We start from the raw sequence: 17,557 nt of genomic DNA on the forward strand, positions 1-17,557 counted from the left end.
TTTCCCTTATTGAAAAAATATATTTAAGCTAGCAATTTCGTATATTCTACTTCCATAGATAAATGTGGGACCAAATGTAGTCAAGGTGATGACTGTTCAGTATGTAGATCATCCTAAAAAGTGAGCCTCTTATACTTTTCTAATCCCCAAAGTGCAGAAGGTATTTATGATGGACATTTTCCCAGAAATCTCCAGGACTGGACATAAGACTTACGTTCATACATAAGAGCCCATCTCATGCCATATGGTCAGGAGTAGATTGGTTGGTGGGATTTATGGGCTCAGATGCTAATTTCATTATACCATTGACTCCAAGTTATTTTTTTGTGGTAGTTGCTTTGATTCTTATTAGTCTTTTCAAGGGAATATTTTCATTTTATAGCAACTGATGAACTTGAAAAATGTAAATACGGCTTGACTAGAAAAGAGGCCCAACCATTAGGTAAGACTATATATGATCATAACCAGAAAATAAGTTATAAATGCAGAGGAGCAATAAAGCCCAAACATTCAACATGCATAAATGGGCGATGGAACCCCGAACTAAGCTGCACAGGTAAGCTCTTGTTTTCAAAAACGTACTCTATTTCTTCCTAACTTGTAATTTTAGTATTTTTGCATCTTTTAAAATCTTTTGCTTAGTATCACTGCACATAATTTTTCAGCTGGAAGGAAATTTAGAAACTAGCCCAAACACTATTCCTAAATATTAATTGCATCAGTGCTTTAGTCTGCTATAAAACAAAACCCAGAATCGTGGTGGCCTTAAATTAACATCCCATCAGGTAGCTGTAAGAATTAGCGTTTGGGTTTTCTTTGAGGCTGAAGAGAGCACAAAGTTGGCATTCCCCACCTCCCCTTCAAGTTCCTGTTCCCAGAGAAGCCTCCAGATGTGCCGCAAATCTGAAGTCTGTCCCTGGAGCTAACGTTCCAGGACATGTAAATAGGCCTTTGTCACAGCAAGCCTGGGGGTGTGTTTCTGTCCAATGTCTGTGGAGTGCCCTGGAGGTGGTAGCCTGCCACGAATGACCTCCCCAGTGTCACAGTCCTGTGGTACCCAGAAAGCAAGCCCCTCTGGCCAGGAGAGCCAGGAGATCAAGGAGCGTCCCCTCTGTGGGCTGAGCATGCTTGCCGGCTTTAGCGAGGCAGCGGGAGGAGGCAGGACTGGGGCCCCAGGAGAGCCGGGCTGGAGTGCACCCGCGGGTGTTACCAAGGTGGAAAGTGTCAGCATCTCCATGGGGGAAAGAGTCCCAACAGACCCCTGCCCTTCAGGTAGATGCTTTAAGATTGCCAAATGAATCTCCTTCTCATATGTCTAGGTGTTTCTCCAACTTCTCCTTTCACGTGGGTCCCCTGAGGTTCGTGACTCTGGCAGTGCCTGGGTGGCTCAGTGGGTTAAGTGACTGCCTTCCAATGCGGTCATGATCTCAAGGTGGGGGGATCGAGCCCCACATCAGGCTTTCTGCTGAACAGGAAGTCTGCTTCTCCCTCTCCCTCTGCCTGTCGCTCCCCTTGCTTGTGTGCGCTTGTGCTCGCTCTGTCAAATAAATAAGTAAAATCTTTAAAAAAAAAAAAAATCTCTGTTCTCTGCAGCCCTTTGGGTCTCCCAGATGTGAGACCCTTTGGTTTTCAAAGCCAGGTGTTTTGGGGGCTCATCTTGCTTTTGCAAGTCCCAGAGTTTGTGGGACACGAACCTCTCTCTGCTCAGAGAGAAACTTGTGTAGAACACCTGACTGTGTGTGGCCCTGCCAGGGGTGGGGTTTCTGTCCCTACTGGGTCTTGACTCTCATACCCATCTGAAAGTGGCCCTTTCACTGTTTGTTATGAAGTAGCTATTCAGCTAGTTTTCAGAGGAAATTATTCCATATACATCTGTGTGTCGCTGGGAGGAGGTGAGGTCAGTTTCTTCCTATGCATTGGTCCTCCCACTTGAATTGTGCTCATTGGTTTTATACTCTGACACTATATCAGTTACATTATTCATTTTAGGTACTATTTTGTAGATCTGTTGCAATTTCTGTAGGCAATTATATCACTGAAAATACAAGATTTTATTTTTACTGGTTCATTTTTATTTACCGACTAGGATCTCTGGTAAAGTGTTGAAACAAAGCAATGAGAACATACCTCTTTGTCCCATTCCTGATCACTGGGAGAGGGTATTCAACTTTTTACCACAAGTATAATATCAGCTTAGGATTTCCATAAATGCCCTTATCAGTTTAAGGACATTGCCTTCTATTCTCACTTAACTGAGAAATTTTATGATCACCAATGTTGAATGTTTTTAAATGCTGCTTATGTATCTCTTGATATGATAATATGATTTCCTTAATTCTGTTAATACAGTGAGGTATAGACATGAATCTTAGGATGTTGAACAAATCTCTCTTCCCTAGAGTTAACTCTACTAGATGGTGACATGTTATTCTTTCTATATTTTCATGAACTCAATTTGCTGATATATCTTTAAGGAATTTTGCATCTATATTCATGGGGAATATAAATCTATAGTTACTTTTTCTTAAAATGCATCTCCCACGTTTTGTTATTAGGATTATTGTGGCTTCATAAAACAAAATGAGGACTGCTTTCTGCTTCTCTGTTTTCTGAAAGTACTTATGTAATATTATTATTACACATATTATTATTTTATTATGTTTACCTTAAATGTTTGATAGACTTAACCCACAAAGTCAGCTGATATATAATTTGCTTTTTTTGGAAGTTTTTCTTGATGAAGAATTCAATTTGTTTAATAAGTAGTGAAATATTCAGATTTTCTTATTGTCTTTTGTCAATGCAAGGAAGTTGTATTTTTGAAGAAATATCTCTCTTTTATCTAATATATGAAGTTGATTGGTATACAATTGTTTTAATAGTCACTTAATATTCTATTTTCCTTTTAATTATATAGTTTATTTGTTGGTATCACTTCTTTCATTCTTGACATTGATATTTGTTTCTCTCTTATACTTGATTATTCTTCCTGGGTTTTTTTTTTCTTCAGTTTTATTAATATTTCCAAATAACCAATTTTAACACTTGATTTTCTTCATTTACGCTCTCATCTATTTTTTTAGTCTTATTAACATTCACTGTCTTTTCTGTTTTCTTTTTTCTATTTGTCTTTCTCAATTTTCTCTCTTCTGTGGACCTAACTGGTTTTTTTTTTTTCATTCTAATTATGTTGATTTTAATTTTATATTTCATTTTTTAAGGTAGAAAATTGAAACATGGATTTAAACCATCGTACTTTTTAAAGAGAAACTCCATTTTTCCCTCCAAGTACTGCTGTAGCAGTCTCAAAAATTTTATGGACATTTCATTTTCATTTAATTCTATCTAAAATGGTTTCTAATATTCCTTGTGAATTCTTTAATCTGTCAGTTATTTACAATTTTTTTGCTTAATTTCCAAATATTTATTTTTTCCTAAATAGATTCATTCTCCTTTAATACTTGATTGCTGTACAAAGTACTGCAAAAAAAAAAAAAAGAAAGAAAGAAAGAAAAGAATAATTTTAAAAACTGGAAATAAAAGAAAATATAAATAATTAATTAAAATACAAAAATATAGAGAAGCTTTTTTTGAAAAGCATAAACAGATGATTTGCAGAATAGTAATTTTGCCTTTAGGGAAATTTAGTTGCTAGACCAAACTCTGGCAAATGTATCAGAAGAAGTACAAATTAAGATTATTAGGACAGAGGGGCGCCTGGGAGGCTCAGTGGGTTAAAGCCTCTGCCTTTGGCTCAGGTCAGATCCCGGGGTCCTGGGATCGAGCCCCGCATCGGGCTTTCTGCTCAGCAGGGAGCCTGCTTCCTCCTCTCTCTCTCTCTCTGTCTGCCTCTCTGCCTACTTGTAATCTCTGTCTGTCAAATAAATAAATTAAAAAAAAAATCTTAAAAAAAAAAGATTATTAGGACAGAAATGGTTAAACATCAGATAGAGAAGAAACTCAGTCCTTGATACTGCATTGAAAAAATATGCCAAGATATTTAGAACAAATAAGAAAAAAGTTTCTGGTTAAATATAAAATACATCTACACTTAGAAATAGAAAATATGAGAAAGAGAAAATATAAGATAGAAATAGAAAATATTAGTAAGCATGAATGGAGTGTATTCAGTCAAATATTTCTCTGCATTGACTACAAAATCTTGGGTAACTGAAGGGACTTACCAGACTCCCCAGTTAGGGTGCCTGGGTGGCTCAGTGGGTTAAAGCCTCTGCCTTCAGCTCAGGTCATGATCTCAGGGTCCTGGGATCGAGTCCCATGTTGGACTCTCTGCTCAGCACGGAGTCAGCTTCCTCCTCTCTCTCTACCTGCCTCTCTACCTATTTGTGATCTCTGTCTGTCAAATAAATAAATAAAATCTTCAAAAAAAAAAAAGACTTCCCCGTGTACACTCACATAAGGCCTTTAATGAAATAAATGCACTACAGAAGAAAGCAAAATCAAGGAATTATAAAGAGGTCCAAAAGCCTCCAGGTAGAGCCATCCAGAGTCTTCCCTCAGTTTTGAACAAACATGCTTTGTCTTCTGATTAAGAGCTGCCACCATACATGTGTGGTATCTCAGTTCTTTCGGAGCTCAAATACGAGTTTACAGAGAAATCGTGTGTCCCTTGCTGGCCATGCAACTGAAGCCAGCCTGTCTGATCTGTTCAAGAGGGTGCATTTCATTAACCTTTCTATCTCTCAACAGCGTAAGCAAGCTAGGAAACAGTACCTCCAGAGAGTTTTGTAACTTTAAAAATACATTATAAGGGCAATTGGGTGGATTAGTTGTTTAGCGTCTGCCTTCGGGCTCAGGTCATGATCCCAGGTCCTGGGATCCAGGCCCCACGTTGGGCTCCCTGCTCAGCACGATGCCTGCTTCTCCCTCTCCCGCTCCCCCTGCTTCTGTTCCCTCCCTCTCTCTGTGTCTCTCTCTGTCAAATAAATACATAAAATCTCAAGAAACAAAAACAAAAACACTATAAATCATTGAGGACTATATCTAATTCTTATCTTAGCCAAGAATCTGTAACTGATAATTATCATTTGTTTCCATTTGTATCAATTGATAATTGATCATTAACTATATGTAATTCTTCCTCTGACTAATTAGCTTCCATTCCACATCTTGTGAAGGTTTTAATCCAATCACAATACATTTGATTATGGATATCTGTAAACAGGATCCCAATATCAGTATTTATTTAGTGCCTATTACTGAGTGGTCAATTCAGTTAGAACCTCCAAATGGTTAGAAATCATTAAAATAAGTTTTACATAAATTATGCAAGATTTATCACAGAAAGAATAAAACACAATTACTACAAGACAGTGAGACTATAAACCACATGTGATATATTAAAGTGCTCTACAAGCTGATGAGCATAACATGTTTAAATATAGATCATAATGTCATCATTTGATCATTAATGGTACATTATTATTGAGTTTCCTGTTTTAATTATCTTTGTAATATGTTTAACTTGTGATTTTTAATCAAGAAATCTAATTTTAATATTTTTAGAAGTTAGAACGCAGTCGTGTCCCCCTCCACCTCAGATTCCCAATGCTCAAAATATGGCAACGACGGTGAATTATCGGGATGGAGAAAAAGTATCTGTTGTCTGTCAAGAAAATTACATAATTCAGGGTGCAGAAGAAATTGTGTGCCAAGATGGAAGATGGCAGTCAATACCACTCTGTGTTGGTCAGTAGCCCATAACTTGCTTTATAACATGCTTTCAAATGAGTTTAACGCTCCTCTGTGCTTTGTGTAAAGGAACAAGATGAAGACCTTTCTCTAGATCTGTTTCACTTTACCTCGAAGCAGTAAATTACAAACTAAGTATACAAATCAATCAGTATTCTTTCACTTCTGCTGTGAAATGAACAGACAACAGCTTTGGGTTATTGTGCAAATACCATAGAAAATTTCTGTTTACACCTATTTTACTCCTCATAATGAACAGGACAAGAATGCAAGGGGCATAGCAAACAAGGAGATAATAGCACAGATTTTATGGAGATACATATGCTTACAAGTTTCAAATGTTTTTCAGTGTTTTGGTATCTAATTTGTCCAAGTTATCCTTATTTTAAAATCCCAAATGGTATTTTATTGCACTTTTCAATTTATACATTGTATCTATACTTGACCCTTTGATCTCTGTTCTTCATACAGAAAAACTCGGGTGTCCTCAACCACCTCGTATAGAACATGGAACCATTAAATCGTCTGAATTTTCCAAAGAAATAAAAGAAACATTGAAACCCAAGCTTTACCCACATGGCAGCAAACTAAGTTACACTTGTGAGGATGGTTTCAGGATATCTGAAAAAGAGGAGATAACATGCGAGATAGGAAAATGGAGTTCTCTACCCCGGTGTATAGGTGAGGACAGTATACAAACTGAAATTCTAGTTTCAATTTTCAGTACGATCCATTAATATAAGTGTCATCAAAGTCATGAGAAAGAGTCCTAGAAAGAGAGAAAGAAAGAAAAAGAAAGAGTCCTTTAGGTTTCTTAATATCTAAAATCATTTATATATATAATCATGTACTTTACCAATTTTTGCATAATCAAATCTATCCCATTTTTGTTAATTTTATTGATTTGCTACAGAATCACTTTCAATGATGGCAATTGTTTAATTAAAACTAGGTGTGTAGTGCAGTTAAACCTACCTATTCATATAGGTATGCCTATTCATATTCCTACCTATTTATATAAGTTGTATATAACTTTTGCTTTGCTTTGCCATCAGCATTGTGTTGTTTTTCTTATCATTTCCTTCTTGATTTCTTTACAATATATGGTACTAATCTTAAGATGATTAATTCCTAATGCCTTATTTTTGTTATTCACTATATTGGTTTAAGAAGCACTGATAGACTCTCTCTTAAATATATTGACTTTTTTTTAAGTTTTTCTTAAATTCCAGTGAGTTGACATACAGTGTAATATTAGTTTCAGGTGTGCAATATAATAATTAAGCAATTCCATACAGCAACTAATGCTCATTACAAGGGCCCTCCTTAATCCCCTTCACCTATTTCACCCATCCCCCCAAACACTTCTCCTCTGTAACCATCAGTTTGTTCTCTAAAATTGAGTCTGTTTTTACGTTTGTCTCTCTCTTTTTTCCCCTTTGCTCATTTGTTTTGTTTTATTTTTTTAACTCCACATATGAGTGAAATCACATGGTATTTGTCTTTCTCTGATTTATTTTGCATAGCATTATAGTCTCTAGCTCCACCCATGTCATTGCAACTGACAATACTTCATTCTTTTTTATGGCTGAGTAATACACATACTGCCTTTTCTTTACCCATTTATCTACCAATGGACATTTGGGCTACTTCCATATCTTGGCTATTGTAAATATTGTAAATATTGGCTGCTGTAAATATCAGGGTACATGTATCCCTTTGAATTAGTTTTTTTGTTTGTTTTGGGTAAATACCTAGTGGTGCAAATGCTGGTTCACAAGGTAGCTCTATTTTTAACTTTTTGAGGAATCTCCATACTGTTCTCCAGAGTGACTGCACCAATTTGCATTCCCAACAAAGGTGCAAGAGGATTTCTCTCTCTCCACATACTTACCAGTACCTGTTGTTTCTTATGGTTTTGTTTTTTTTTTAATTTTAGCCATTCTGACAAGTGTGAGGTGGTATCTCATTGTGGTTTTGATTGTATTTCCCTAATGATGAGTGATATTGGGCATCTTTTCATGTGTGTTGGCCATCTGTACTCTTCTTTGGAAGAATTTCTGTTCATGACTTCTGTCCATTTTTAATTGGATTATTCATTTTGGGGGCGCTGAGTTTTATAAGTTCTTTCCATATTTGGATACTAACCTTTTATCAGACATGTCATTTGCAAATATCTTTTCCTGTTCTGTAGGCTACCTATTAGTTTTATTATTTCCTTCACTGTGCAGAAGTTTTTTATTTTGATGTAGTCCCAATAGTTTATTTTTGCCTTACTTTCCCTTGCCTCAGGAGACATATCTAGAAAGAAGCTGCTACAGCTGATAATATACTGAATTTTTTAGTTTCAAGCTCTTGCTCAGGTTGCCAGCTGGACACACATCAGAGTGGTGGTTTTAGGAAGCATTTGTGCACCTTCTCTGTGTTATGATCGTAGCTCCTGTGTTACCACTTCTTTTCAAATTAGACTGCCAAATATGGCAACCAGTACCTAAAATGAAATTTCAGAGTTAATGAAATATGGAGTCATTCTTTCACTTTTTTTTTTTTTTTTTTTTAGGGCTTCCTTGTGCACCACCAGAATATGTGGTTCCACATGGTATTCCTCCTCGCAAATCAGACACTTACCAGTATGGAGAAGAAATAGTATACGAATGTGAAGAAGGTTTTGGGACTAATGGATCTGCATCTATAAAGTGTTTAGGAGGAAAATGGTCTCATCCACCAGAATGCATAAGTACAGTGTATTTAATTTTACTCTAAAGTTGATCAATATTCTTAATTCAGAGCATAAGTGGTACAAATATGAAACCAAGCAGTAATTCTAGAATTTAACAAGGTATCTCTGGAAAGTTGTGGAGTCTGGCAGAGAAGTAATAACCCTACTAATAAGAAAAGTGTGAGAGCATGAGCCCAAATTATTTCACTTTCACGTCACTTCATGTGCACATTTGACATCCTCTGATACACGTCCACAGACTCCTCATCTCTGTGCCTGGATCACAGCTGGTCCCTGCTCAGCAAGCTCATCTTATTCAATTTACTGTTAGTTTATCAGTTATCTCCTTAGAAGTATATACTTTTCTAAGATATTTGATATAATTAAAAGAAACAGATTTTGACAGAAGCCAAAAATACAAATACATACATAATGTAGGTGGCTCGTATGGGCAAAAAAGAATTTCAGTGGAAGAAATGTGATATCAAGCATTACATGTATCTACCTTTTCAGACTTCCCATATCATCGTCCCCATATTTTACTTTTGATAAACATAGGGCAATTCAATATAATTAAGTCAAAAGACTTCTAACACAATTTTTCAACTTATAAAAATTGTGTACAGTGCCCATTGGTTTGACATGTACTTATTATTCTACATTCTAGTTATTGGTCATTATGTATTTTAAAAGATTTACCAAAGAAGTACATGTTCTTTTCTTTCAGAAACGGATTGTTTTGGCCTACCTGACTTTGGTATTGCCATACCCATAGGCCTGAAGAAGGACTCATATAGGTCAGAAGAAAAAGTGACTTATACGTGTCCAAATAATTACCAATTGGATGGACCCAATTTTATACAGTGTATTAAGAGCCAATGGACAGGAAAGCCAATATGCAAAGGTACTTCAATAAAATTTTAGAATCTATTTATCAAAATGTCTTAGGTAATATAAGATACAATTCCCTCTAATGTCATTTAAACAATGGACGTAGATGATGGTTTGAGGCCAGGTCAAAGAAGGTTTATGCTTTAACATAAAGGAATGAAACTGTGTACTCAGTGGTTAGTCTGAACCCAGTGGTTCTCAAACTATGGTCTCTGGAATAGCCCCATCAGCATCTTCTGGACAATTGTTAGAAATGCAGATGTAATTCACTGGCTCACTCAGACCTGTTGAGTCAAAAACTCTGGGGCTGCAACCCTGTAAGTGTCTCAACAATTCCCAAGGGATTCGATGTGTGCTCCAGTTTAGGAACCATAGCTGTGGCCCATTATTTTCTATACCCACCCGAATCTCACTGGTGAATTACACTTTGAATTCTCATTGAAATGTCCTTAAGCATTTGCAAAAAAAAAATTATTATTATCAAAGAGTGTTTTTTAGAAATTATACATTTATTTTTCTGCTCTTTTTCCTCATCTCCTGTTTGGATCCTCAGTTAATCATCTTCTCGCTTCAACTCTAGTATTCTTCAAAGTGTGTTAATTCTTCATTTATTGTCTAAGGAAGTGCCTACTGTGTTTATTTTTCTAAGGGCCTAAAATCACATTCATAAGCAGGATGATTGCAAGCCAAAATGTGACATCAAATTATTTTTTATTATTATTTTCTTGTGGTTTATAAGTTCATATTGAATTTATATAATTTGTAATATTGATTTTACTAAAAATGGAAAATATCCAGAGAAACTCTCATTTTCACACAAGCTTAAATCTTTTTTTTTAAAGATTTTTATTTATTTATTTATTTGACAGAGAGAGATCACAAGTAGGCAGAGAGGCAGGCAGAGAGAGAGGAGGAAGCAGGCTCCCCACTGAGCAGAGACCCCCCCCCCCCACCCTGCGATGTGGGGCTAGATCCCAGGACCCTGGGATCATGACCTGAGCTGAAGACAGAGACTTTAACCCACTGAGCCACCCAGGTGCCCCACCAGCTTAAATCTTATTAAAAGATATTGCTTTATCACCTTTTCTTCAATCTTATATGTAAATTTCTTAAATTGGCACTCTTTCATGACAGATTAACTGTTGATTTTAAATTTCCCTTATCCTATTCATTGATTTGGTACTCAAAATGATCACGGCAGAGATGCTATTTTTTCTTTCTATTCAGATATTTCTTGTGAGAATCCACCCAAAGTGGAAAATGCTATTATACTAAATGAGAAGCCTAGGTATCTACCTGGTCAGACTGCACGTTATGAATGCGTCAAACCTTTTGAACTGTTTGGGGAAGTAGAAGTGATATGTTTAAACAGGAACTGGTCACAACCACCTCAGTGTGCAGGTAAAGTATCTTATTTCGCCTTGGGTTTTAGAGAATATATTAGGGACTAAATATGTCAGTATTAATAAATATAATGACAATAGTTCTTATGGAATCTTTTTTTCATCTCAAATAAAATGGTGGTGCTTAAAATCTAATTTTTTTCTTTTTGTGGACTGCATAGTGATAATATATATTTATTTTATGGAAGATTTGACCACATTAGGACAGTTGGAATCATGGAAAATTCTCTCTCTCTGTCTGTCTTTTTTTTTTTAGAGAGAGAGAGAGCACATGAGTGTAAGCAGTAAAGGGAAGAGCAGAGGGGAGGGTGAGAGAGAGAGTCTTTAGCAGATGCCACACTGAGCGTGGAGCCCAACACTCGATCTTACAACCCTGAGAGTATGACCAGAGCAGAAATCAAGAGTCAGACGTTTAACCAACTGAGCCACCCAGGCGACCAGAAAATTCTCTATCTTAAGTGTTAAGAAGCTCTGTTATTTTCCTGAGGAATAAATGTACTAAAGATATGGTGGGGGTGGGGGTGGGGGCTATTTCACTTTGAGACACACAATCAATCAGCAGATGGGCCATGATCATGGAATGTGATATGAATTTGGGCTTCTTCATCATGTGAACTACAAAAAGGTAGGTTTCTAGCTGAGCTCAACCAGAGAATTCATATATATAGGGAAAAACTCTGAGAACCTGGTCATAACACACTCCATATTTAGAGTTTTGGAAATATTATAGGAGGAGATATTATAAGGAGATAGGAGTATTATAGGAGAAGATATTATAGCTGCTTGCTTTTCAAATCAAATTTTGCCTGGCATATACAGTTTCCAGTCTTTTACTTTGAGCCCGCGTATGTTTTCACGTTGAAGTTAGTTTCTTTTAGATGTCATATAGTCGGCTCTTGTTTGTGTGTCCACTCTGCCACGCTCAGTCTTTTAACTGAAGAATTTAAACCATTTACACTTGGAGTAATTATTGATAGATTAAGGGCTGTTTCAGTGCTTTTGTTATTTGCCTTGCATTTCTTTCCTCTGTTTCTCACTCTCATTTCCTTTTTTGCCAATTCTGTAGATTTTTGGAACATTTTAAAATAATTTCATTTTGATATGTCTTTATTGTTTTGGAGCCTATCTCTTTGTATAGATTTATCCATGGTTGCTCAAGGTATTAAGATGCACATATATAGCTTGTCACTCCTCCCCCTGGTTTTGACATTTTACCACTTTGAGTGAAATGAGGAAAACTTACTTCCACTTAGGGTCCATTTACCCACCCCACATTTTTATTTTACTTTATCTTATTTTATTTTATTTTGTTATTTTATTACTTACTTATTGAGAGAGAAAGAGAGAGAGAGAGGGATTGGAGTGGTAGAGGGAGGAGAGAGAAAATCTTCACCAGACTCCACGCCCAGCTTGGAGCCTGACACAGGGCTCAATTTCACAACCCTGACATCATGACCTGAGCTAAAGTCAAGAGTGGACCCTTAACCAACTGACTGAGCCTCCCAGGTGCCCATATATTCCCCACATTTCAAGCATAAATGTCTGAAGTATTTCTTCTACATATATTGAGCACCATATATATATATATATATATATATATATATATATATATTATATTTACCCTTATTTTTTCAGTCCATTGTTTTTTCTTCCTTCATGAAGTCTCAATCCTTGCTCTGTTATCTTTTCCCTGATATCTGAATAATTCCTTTAGCAATTCTTTAAAGACAGATCTGCTGGAGATAGATGCTGTTTTCCTTTGTCCCCAAATATCTTCTTCTCTCCCTTAAACCCAAAAGGATACTATGACAGGATATAGCATTCAGGGCTGACAGTTCTCATCTTCTAGCACTTGAAAAATGTTGTCTCTTCTTTCTGGCTTAATGGTCACAGATGAGAACCCCACTGACATTTCAATCCTTTTTACTTTATAGGTTTGCATAATTTCTATTTAGCTGATTTTGAGATTTTTTTCTTTTTCTTTACTTTTCCTCAGTTTGATTATGGTGTATGTTGGCATGAGTTTATTTGGGTTTGTCCTGTATGGCGTTTTCAATATGAATGATTATGCCTTGTACCCAATTCAGGAAATTTTCAGTCCATATTTTTGGAAGTTTTTTGGTTTTGTTTTCAATCTATTTTCAAAGTGAGTCATTTAAATTCTATATTCAAGTTTATTTAGCCTTCTTTCATCTGTAATCCATAATTGAGCACATCCAATGAGGGTTTTTTTTTTAATTCCACTATTATGTTTTTCAGTTCTATAATTCCCACTGGATTTTTAAAAATCTTCATCAAATCATTCCAATATCTGTGTCATCTCAGTGTTGTGATCTGTTGGTTATCTTTTCTCTTTTGAGATTTTTCAGGGTCCTTGGTATTATGATGATTTTCAATTGCATTTTAGACATTTCAGGTGTTGCATTTTAAGACTCTGGATTTTATTGAAATCTCTTATTTCTCAGGCCTCCATTACTGCAGAATGCAAGTCCAGGCTTCCCACTTGGCCTCCACTGACACCATGGAAAGTGGAGGGTGTCTTGTTCCCTGAGTGTGGATAGAAGTCCTGGCTCATTCCGATCAAAATTCCACTGGTATTTTTCAAAGAGATGGAGCAAATAATCCTAAAATTTGTATGGAATCAGAAGAGACCCCGAATTGCTAAGGAAATGTTGAAAAAGAAAAACAAAACTGGAGGCTTCACATTACCTGATTTCAAGCTTTACTACAAAGCTGTGATCACCAAGACAGCATGGTACTGGCATAAAAACAGACACATAGACCAGTGGAACAGAGTAGAGAGCCCATATATGGACCCTCAACTCTATGGTCAAATAATCTTCGACAAAGCAGGAAAAAATATACAGTGGAAAAAAGTCTCTTCAATAAATGGTGCTGGGAAAATCAGACAGCTATATGTAGAAGAATGAAACTCAACCATTCTCTTACATCATACACAAAGATTAACTCAAAATGGATAAAAAACCTCAACATGAGACAGGAATCCATCAGAATCCTAGAGGAGAACATGGGCAGTAACCTCTTCGATATCAGCCACAACAACTTCTTTCAATATATGGCTCCAAAGGCAAAGGAAACAAAAGTGAAAATGAACTTTTGGGACTTCATCAAGATCAAAAACTTCTGCACAACAAAGGAAACAGTCAACAAAACAAAGAGACAACCCACAGAATGGGAGAAGATATTTGCAAATGACAGTACGGACAAAAGGCTGATATCCAGGATCTATAAAGAACTTCTCAAACTCAACACACACAAAACAGATAATCATGTCAAAAAATGGGCAGAAGACATGAACAGACACTTCTCCAATGAAGACATACAAATGGCTATCAGACATATGAAAAAATGTTCATCATCACTAGCCATCAGGGAGATTCAAATTAAAACCACATTGAGATACCACCTTACACCAGTTAGAATGGCCAGAATTAGCAAGATAGGAAACAAAGTGTGTTGGAGAGGATGTGGAGAAAGGGGAACCCTCTTACACTGTTGGTGGGAATGCAAGTTGGTGCAGCCACTTTGGAGAACAGTGTGGAGATTCCTTAAGAAATTCAAAATAGAGCTTCCCTATGACCCTGCAATTGCACTACTGGGTATTTACCCCAAAGATACAGATGTAGTGAAAAGAAGGGCCATCTGTACCCCAGTGTTCATAGCAGCAATGGTCACGGTCGCCAAACTGTGGAAAGAGCCAAGATGCCCTTCAACGGATAAATGGATAAGGAAGATGTGGTCCATATACACTATGGAGTATTATGCCTCCATCAGAAAGGATGAATACCCAACTTTTGTAGCAACATGGACGGGACTGGAAGAGATTATGCTGAGTGAAATGAGTCAAGCAGAGAGAGTCAATTATCATATGGTTTCACTTATTTGTGGAGCATAAGAAATAACAAGGAGGACATGGGGAGATGGAGAGGAGAAGGGAGATGAGGGAAATTGGAGGGGGAGATGAACCATGAGAGACTATGGGCTATGAAAAACAATCTGAGAGTTTTGAAGGGGGGGTGGGGGGTGGGAGGTTGGGGGAGCCAGGTGGTGGGTATTATGGAGGGCACGTATTGCATGGAGCACTGGGTGTGGTGCATAAACAATGAATTCTGTTACACTGAAAAGAAATTAAATTTTTAAAATGAAATGCAAAACATTGCTGCTCTTCTCATGTTTTTTGAAAATATAGTTATTTTCATTAAAAAAAAAGAAGAAGAAGAAGTCTAGGCTCCTCGCTTGACTTCTGTTGATCACTGTTGATCTCTGATCAACATGTGGAAAAGGCTGGTGTTCTTCAGGAGTATTGCAAAATTCAAGTATTGCAAAGGAAATTTTTCTGTCTTGCTAGAATACTCCTTTCCTGAGCCTTGGCTAAAGACAGCGGACAATCCTTGGGACTTTTCTTTTTCCCTGAACTTGATATCATTTCTGGGTTCCAGTCTTCTTCAGTGCCCAGTCCAGGATCCATAGGAGGCAACATGAAAACCCAAACAACTCACTGCAGTATAATTCCTTGAATACCAAGGCCTTGGATCAGATCGACATCTTCTCTGCGTCCTTCACAATCTCTTTTGCTGGTCTTCATAATATGTTTAGGATTTTTAGTGATACTGAGCAGAAGGAAAAAGCAGAAAGTTTTCTACCTCATCCTGTCCAGAACAGCAAGTCAGCAATTCCCTTTCCCATTATACAAATGTGTAATTTTTTCACTTTAATTAAAGAAGTTGATGTTCCTTTTGTAATAAAAATGACAATCAATAAACAATGACTAGAGATCCAATAGAAACTGCAGTATGTTGTATGTAACAAGAAAGTTCCTTTGTTCCTATTAGCTATCCATCTGCCCAGTATTGATTCAGTAGGAAAAATACTTTTTTACACCAGAATACGGTAAAGCAGACATATTTGCTAATGCTTTATGTATGCTTTCATGGGGGATAAAAGGAAAGGCTTAAAAGTGTGATTCTCAGTTTAACTGATTAAAATTTCTTCAGTGGGGGTACGTGAGTGGCTCAGTTGTTTAAGCTTCTGCCTTTGACTCAGGTCATGATCCTCAGGTCCTGGGATGGAGCCCCGCATCAGGCTCCCTACCCAGCAGAGAGTCTGCTTCTCCCTCTGCCTCTGCCTTGGCTTGTGCTCTCTCTCTCTCTCTCTCAATAAATAAATACATAAAATCTTTTTTTTAAGATTTTATGTATTTTTTTGACAGACAGAGATCACAAGTAGGCAGAGAAGCAGGCAGAGAGAGAGGAGGAAGCAGGCTCCCTGCTGAGCAGAGAGCCCAATGCGGGGCTCAATCCCAGGATTCTGGGATCATGACCTGAGCCGAAGGCAAAGGCTTTAACCCACTGAGCCACCCAGGCGCCCCAATACATAAAATCTTTTAAAAAATAAAATTTCTTCAATGAATCATTTCTGTCAGAAGAAATCAGAAGTCTTGATATCGTATAATGTGCTATGTTTTTATTCGCTTTATTTTAACCTGTTTTTCTTCGGTCTTTCAATAAATCAAATAAATATGTTTTTTAGAACCTAGTGGGAAATGTGGGCCTCCCCCACCTATTGACAATGGAGACATTACCTCATTCCCACTAACAGCATATGCTCCAGGATCATCAGTAGAGTACACATGTCAGGCCTTCTATGTTCTTCAGGGACACAGGACCATAACATGCAGAAATGGAGAGTGGTCAACAACACCAAAATGCATAGGTAAATATTTCAGTATTCTCAGGTGTCCTGGGAAAATCAGTATAATGAGTAAGTTGCTTTGCTGTTATTAATAGAATCTTCATGGATTAACAACAACCATTTATTGAATGTTTGACTACCAAATATCAATGTGTAAAGAAATAAAGTTGGAAGGGAAAACTATTGTTCAACCAACAAAAGATCCTTTAATGAAAGGACTCTGAATTTATTCATATTAAAATTGACATTACGAATCTTTGTAACACTTAATTTTCATAGCTATATCATATTACCTCATTTTATATCACTAATCATTTAAAATGATTTAAATCAACATGATGGATTTTCAATGGATTGTTTTGGAAAAGGTTTTGAAAATGAAACCCTGAACTAGTGTAGGAGATTCCACTTGAAAGTCTGAAATTCTGTGGAAAATATTTGTTTACTACTCAATGTTTTATGTTTTTTTTTATTCTTCAGAAACCTGTATAGTATCAGCAGAAATCATGAAGAGACATAATATAAAATTTCGATGGTCTTATGAGACAAAATTATATTCTACAACAGGGGATGTGATTGAATTTGACTGTCTCCATGGATATCGTAGAAAGACACCAGTGCATACATTCCGAGCCACGTGTTGGAATGGGAAACTGTTATACCCTGAATGTGGATAAACCAATGATTAAGATGCAGTCCTAAAATTAAAATATGTACATTTACTCAGAATTTTTCATTATCAATCCAATTCTCACTTTATTTTGTCAAGTATTGTGTAACTCATTTATATTCATAAATCAGAATTTTTATTGAATATTATATGCATGATGTGATGATAATCAGTGAGATGAATAAATCACTTCTTAAAAGCACCTCATTGAAACTTGGTCGACCAAAATGCTTTGTGTCCTACTCATACTTATGGCAAGAAATTACATTCAATCACTCCAATGCCTACTTCTGTCCATCTTTCCCTCTAACTTTCTCAAGCTTCTTCCATAACTTCTGGGGCTGCCTGAGACTCTCCATTTCAGAGGAAATGGGAGAAAATGCTTTTCTCAACATCTTTAAAATTATTAAAAGAATTTCACTTCAAAAACACCTAGAAGAATAACTGTGT

At 36.6% G+C, this 17,557-nt stretch overlaps 1 protein-coding gene across 4 annotated transcripts in view; it reads left to right on the forward strand.

The window, feature by feature from the left end:
* LOC308355511 (complement factor H-like) overlaps positions 1-17,309 on the forward strand; it is a 52,877-nt gene extending 35,568 nt beyond the window's left edge. For 2 of the 4 annotated variants that reach the window (XM_080823777.1, XM_080823779.1), the window contains 8 exons: positions 383-556; positions 5,527-5,709; positions 6,184-6,393; positions 8,273-8,449; positions 9,159-9,335; positions 10,550-10,723; positions 16,276-16,458; positions 16,918-17,309. In XM_080823777.1, the coding sequence (XP_080679903.1) occupies positions 383-556; positions 5,527-5,709; positions 6,184-6,393; positions 8,273-8,449; positions 9,159-9,335; positions 10,550-10,723; positions 16,276-16,458; positions 16,918-17,114 (1,475 nt within the window). In that variant the 3' untranslated portion in view covers positions 17,115-17,309. Of the gene's footprint in view, positions 1-382; positions 557-5,526; positions 5,710-6,183; positions 6,394-8,272; positions 8,450-9,158; positions 9,336-10,549; positions 10,724-13,190; positions 13,892-16,275; positions 16,459-16,917 lie in introns of those variants that run through there. The other 2 variants (XM_080823778.1, XM_080823780.1) reach the window with 2 other exon arrangements.
* Positions 17,310-17,557: the final 248 nt, after the last annotated feature.

This window comes from Martes martes (assembly GCF_963455335.1).
Source record: "Martes martes genome assembly, chromosome: 15".
In the NCBI taxonomy this organism is placed as follows: domain Eukaryota; kingdom Metazoa; phylum Chordata; class Mammalia; order Carnivora; family Mustelidae; genus Martes; species Martes martes.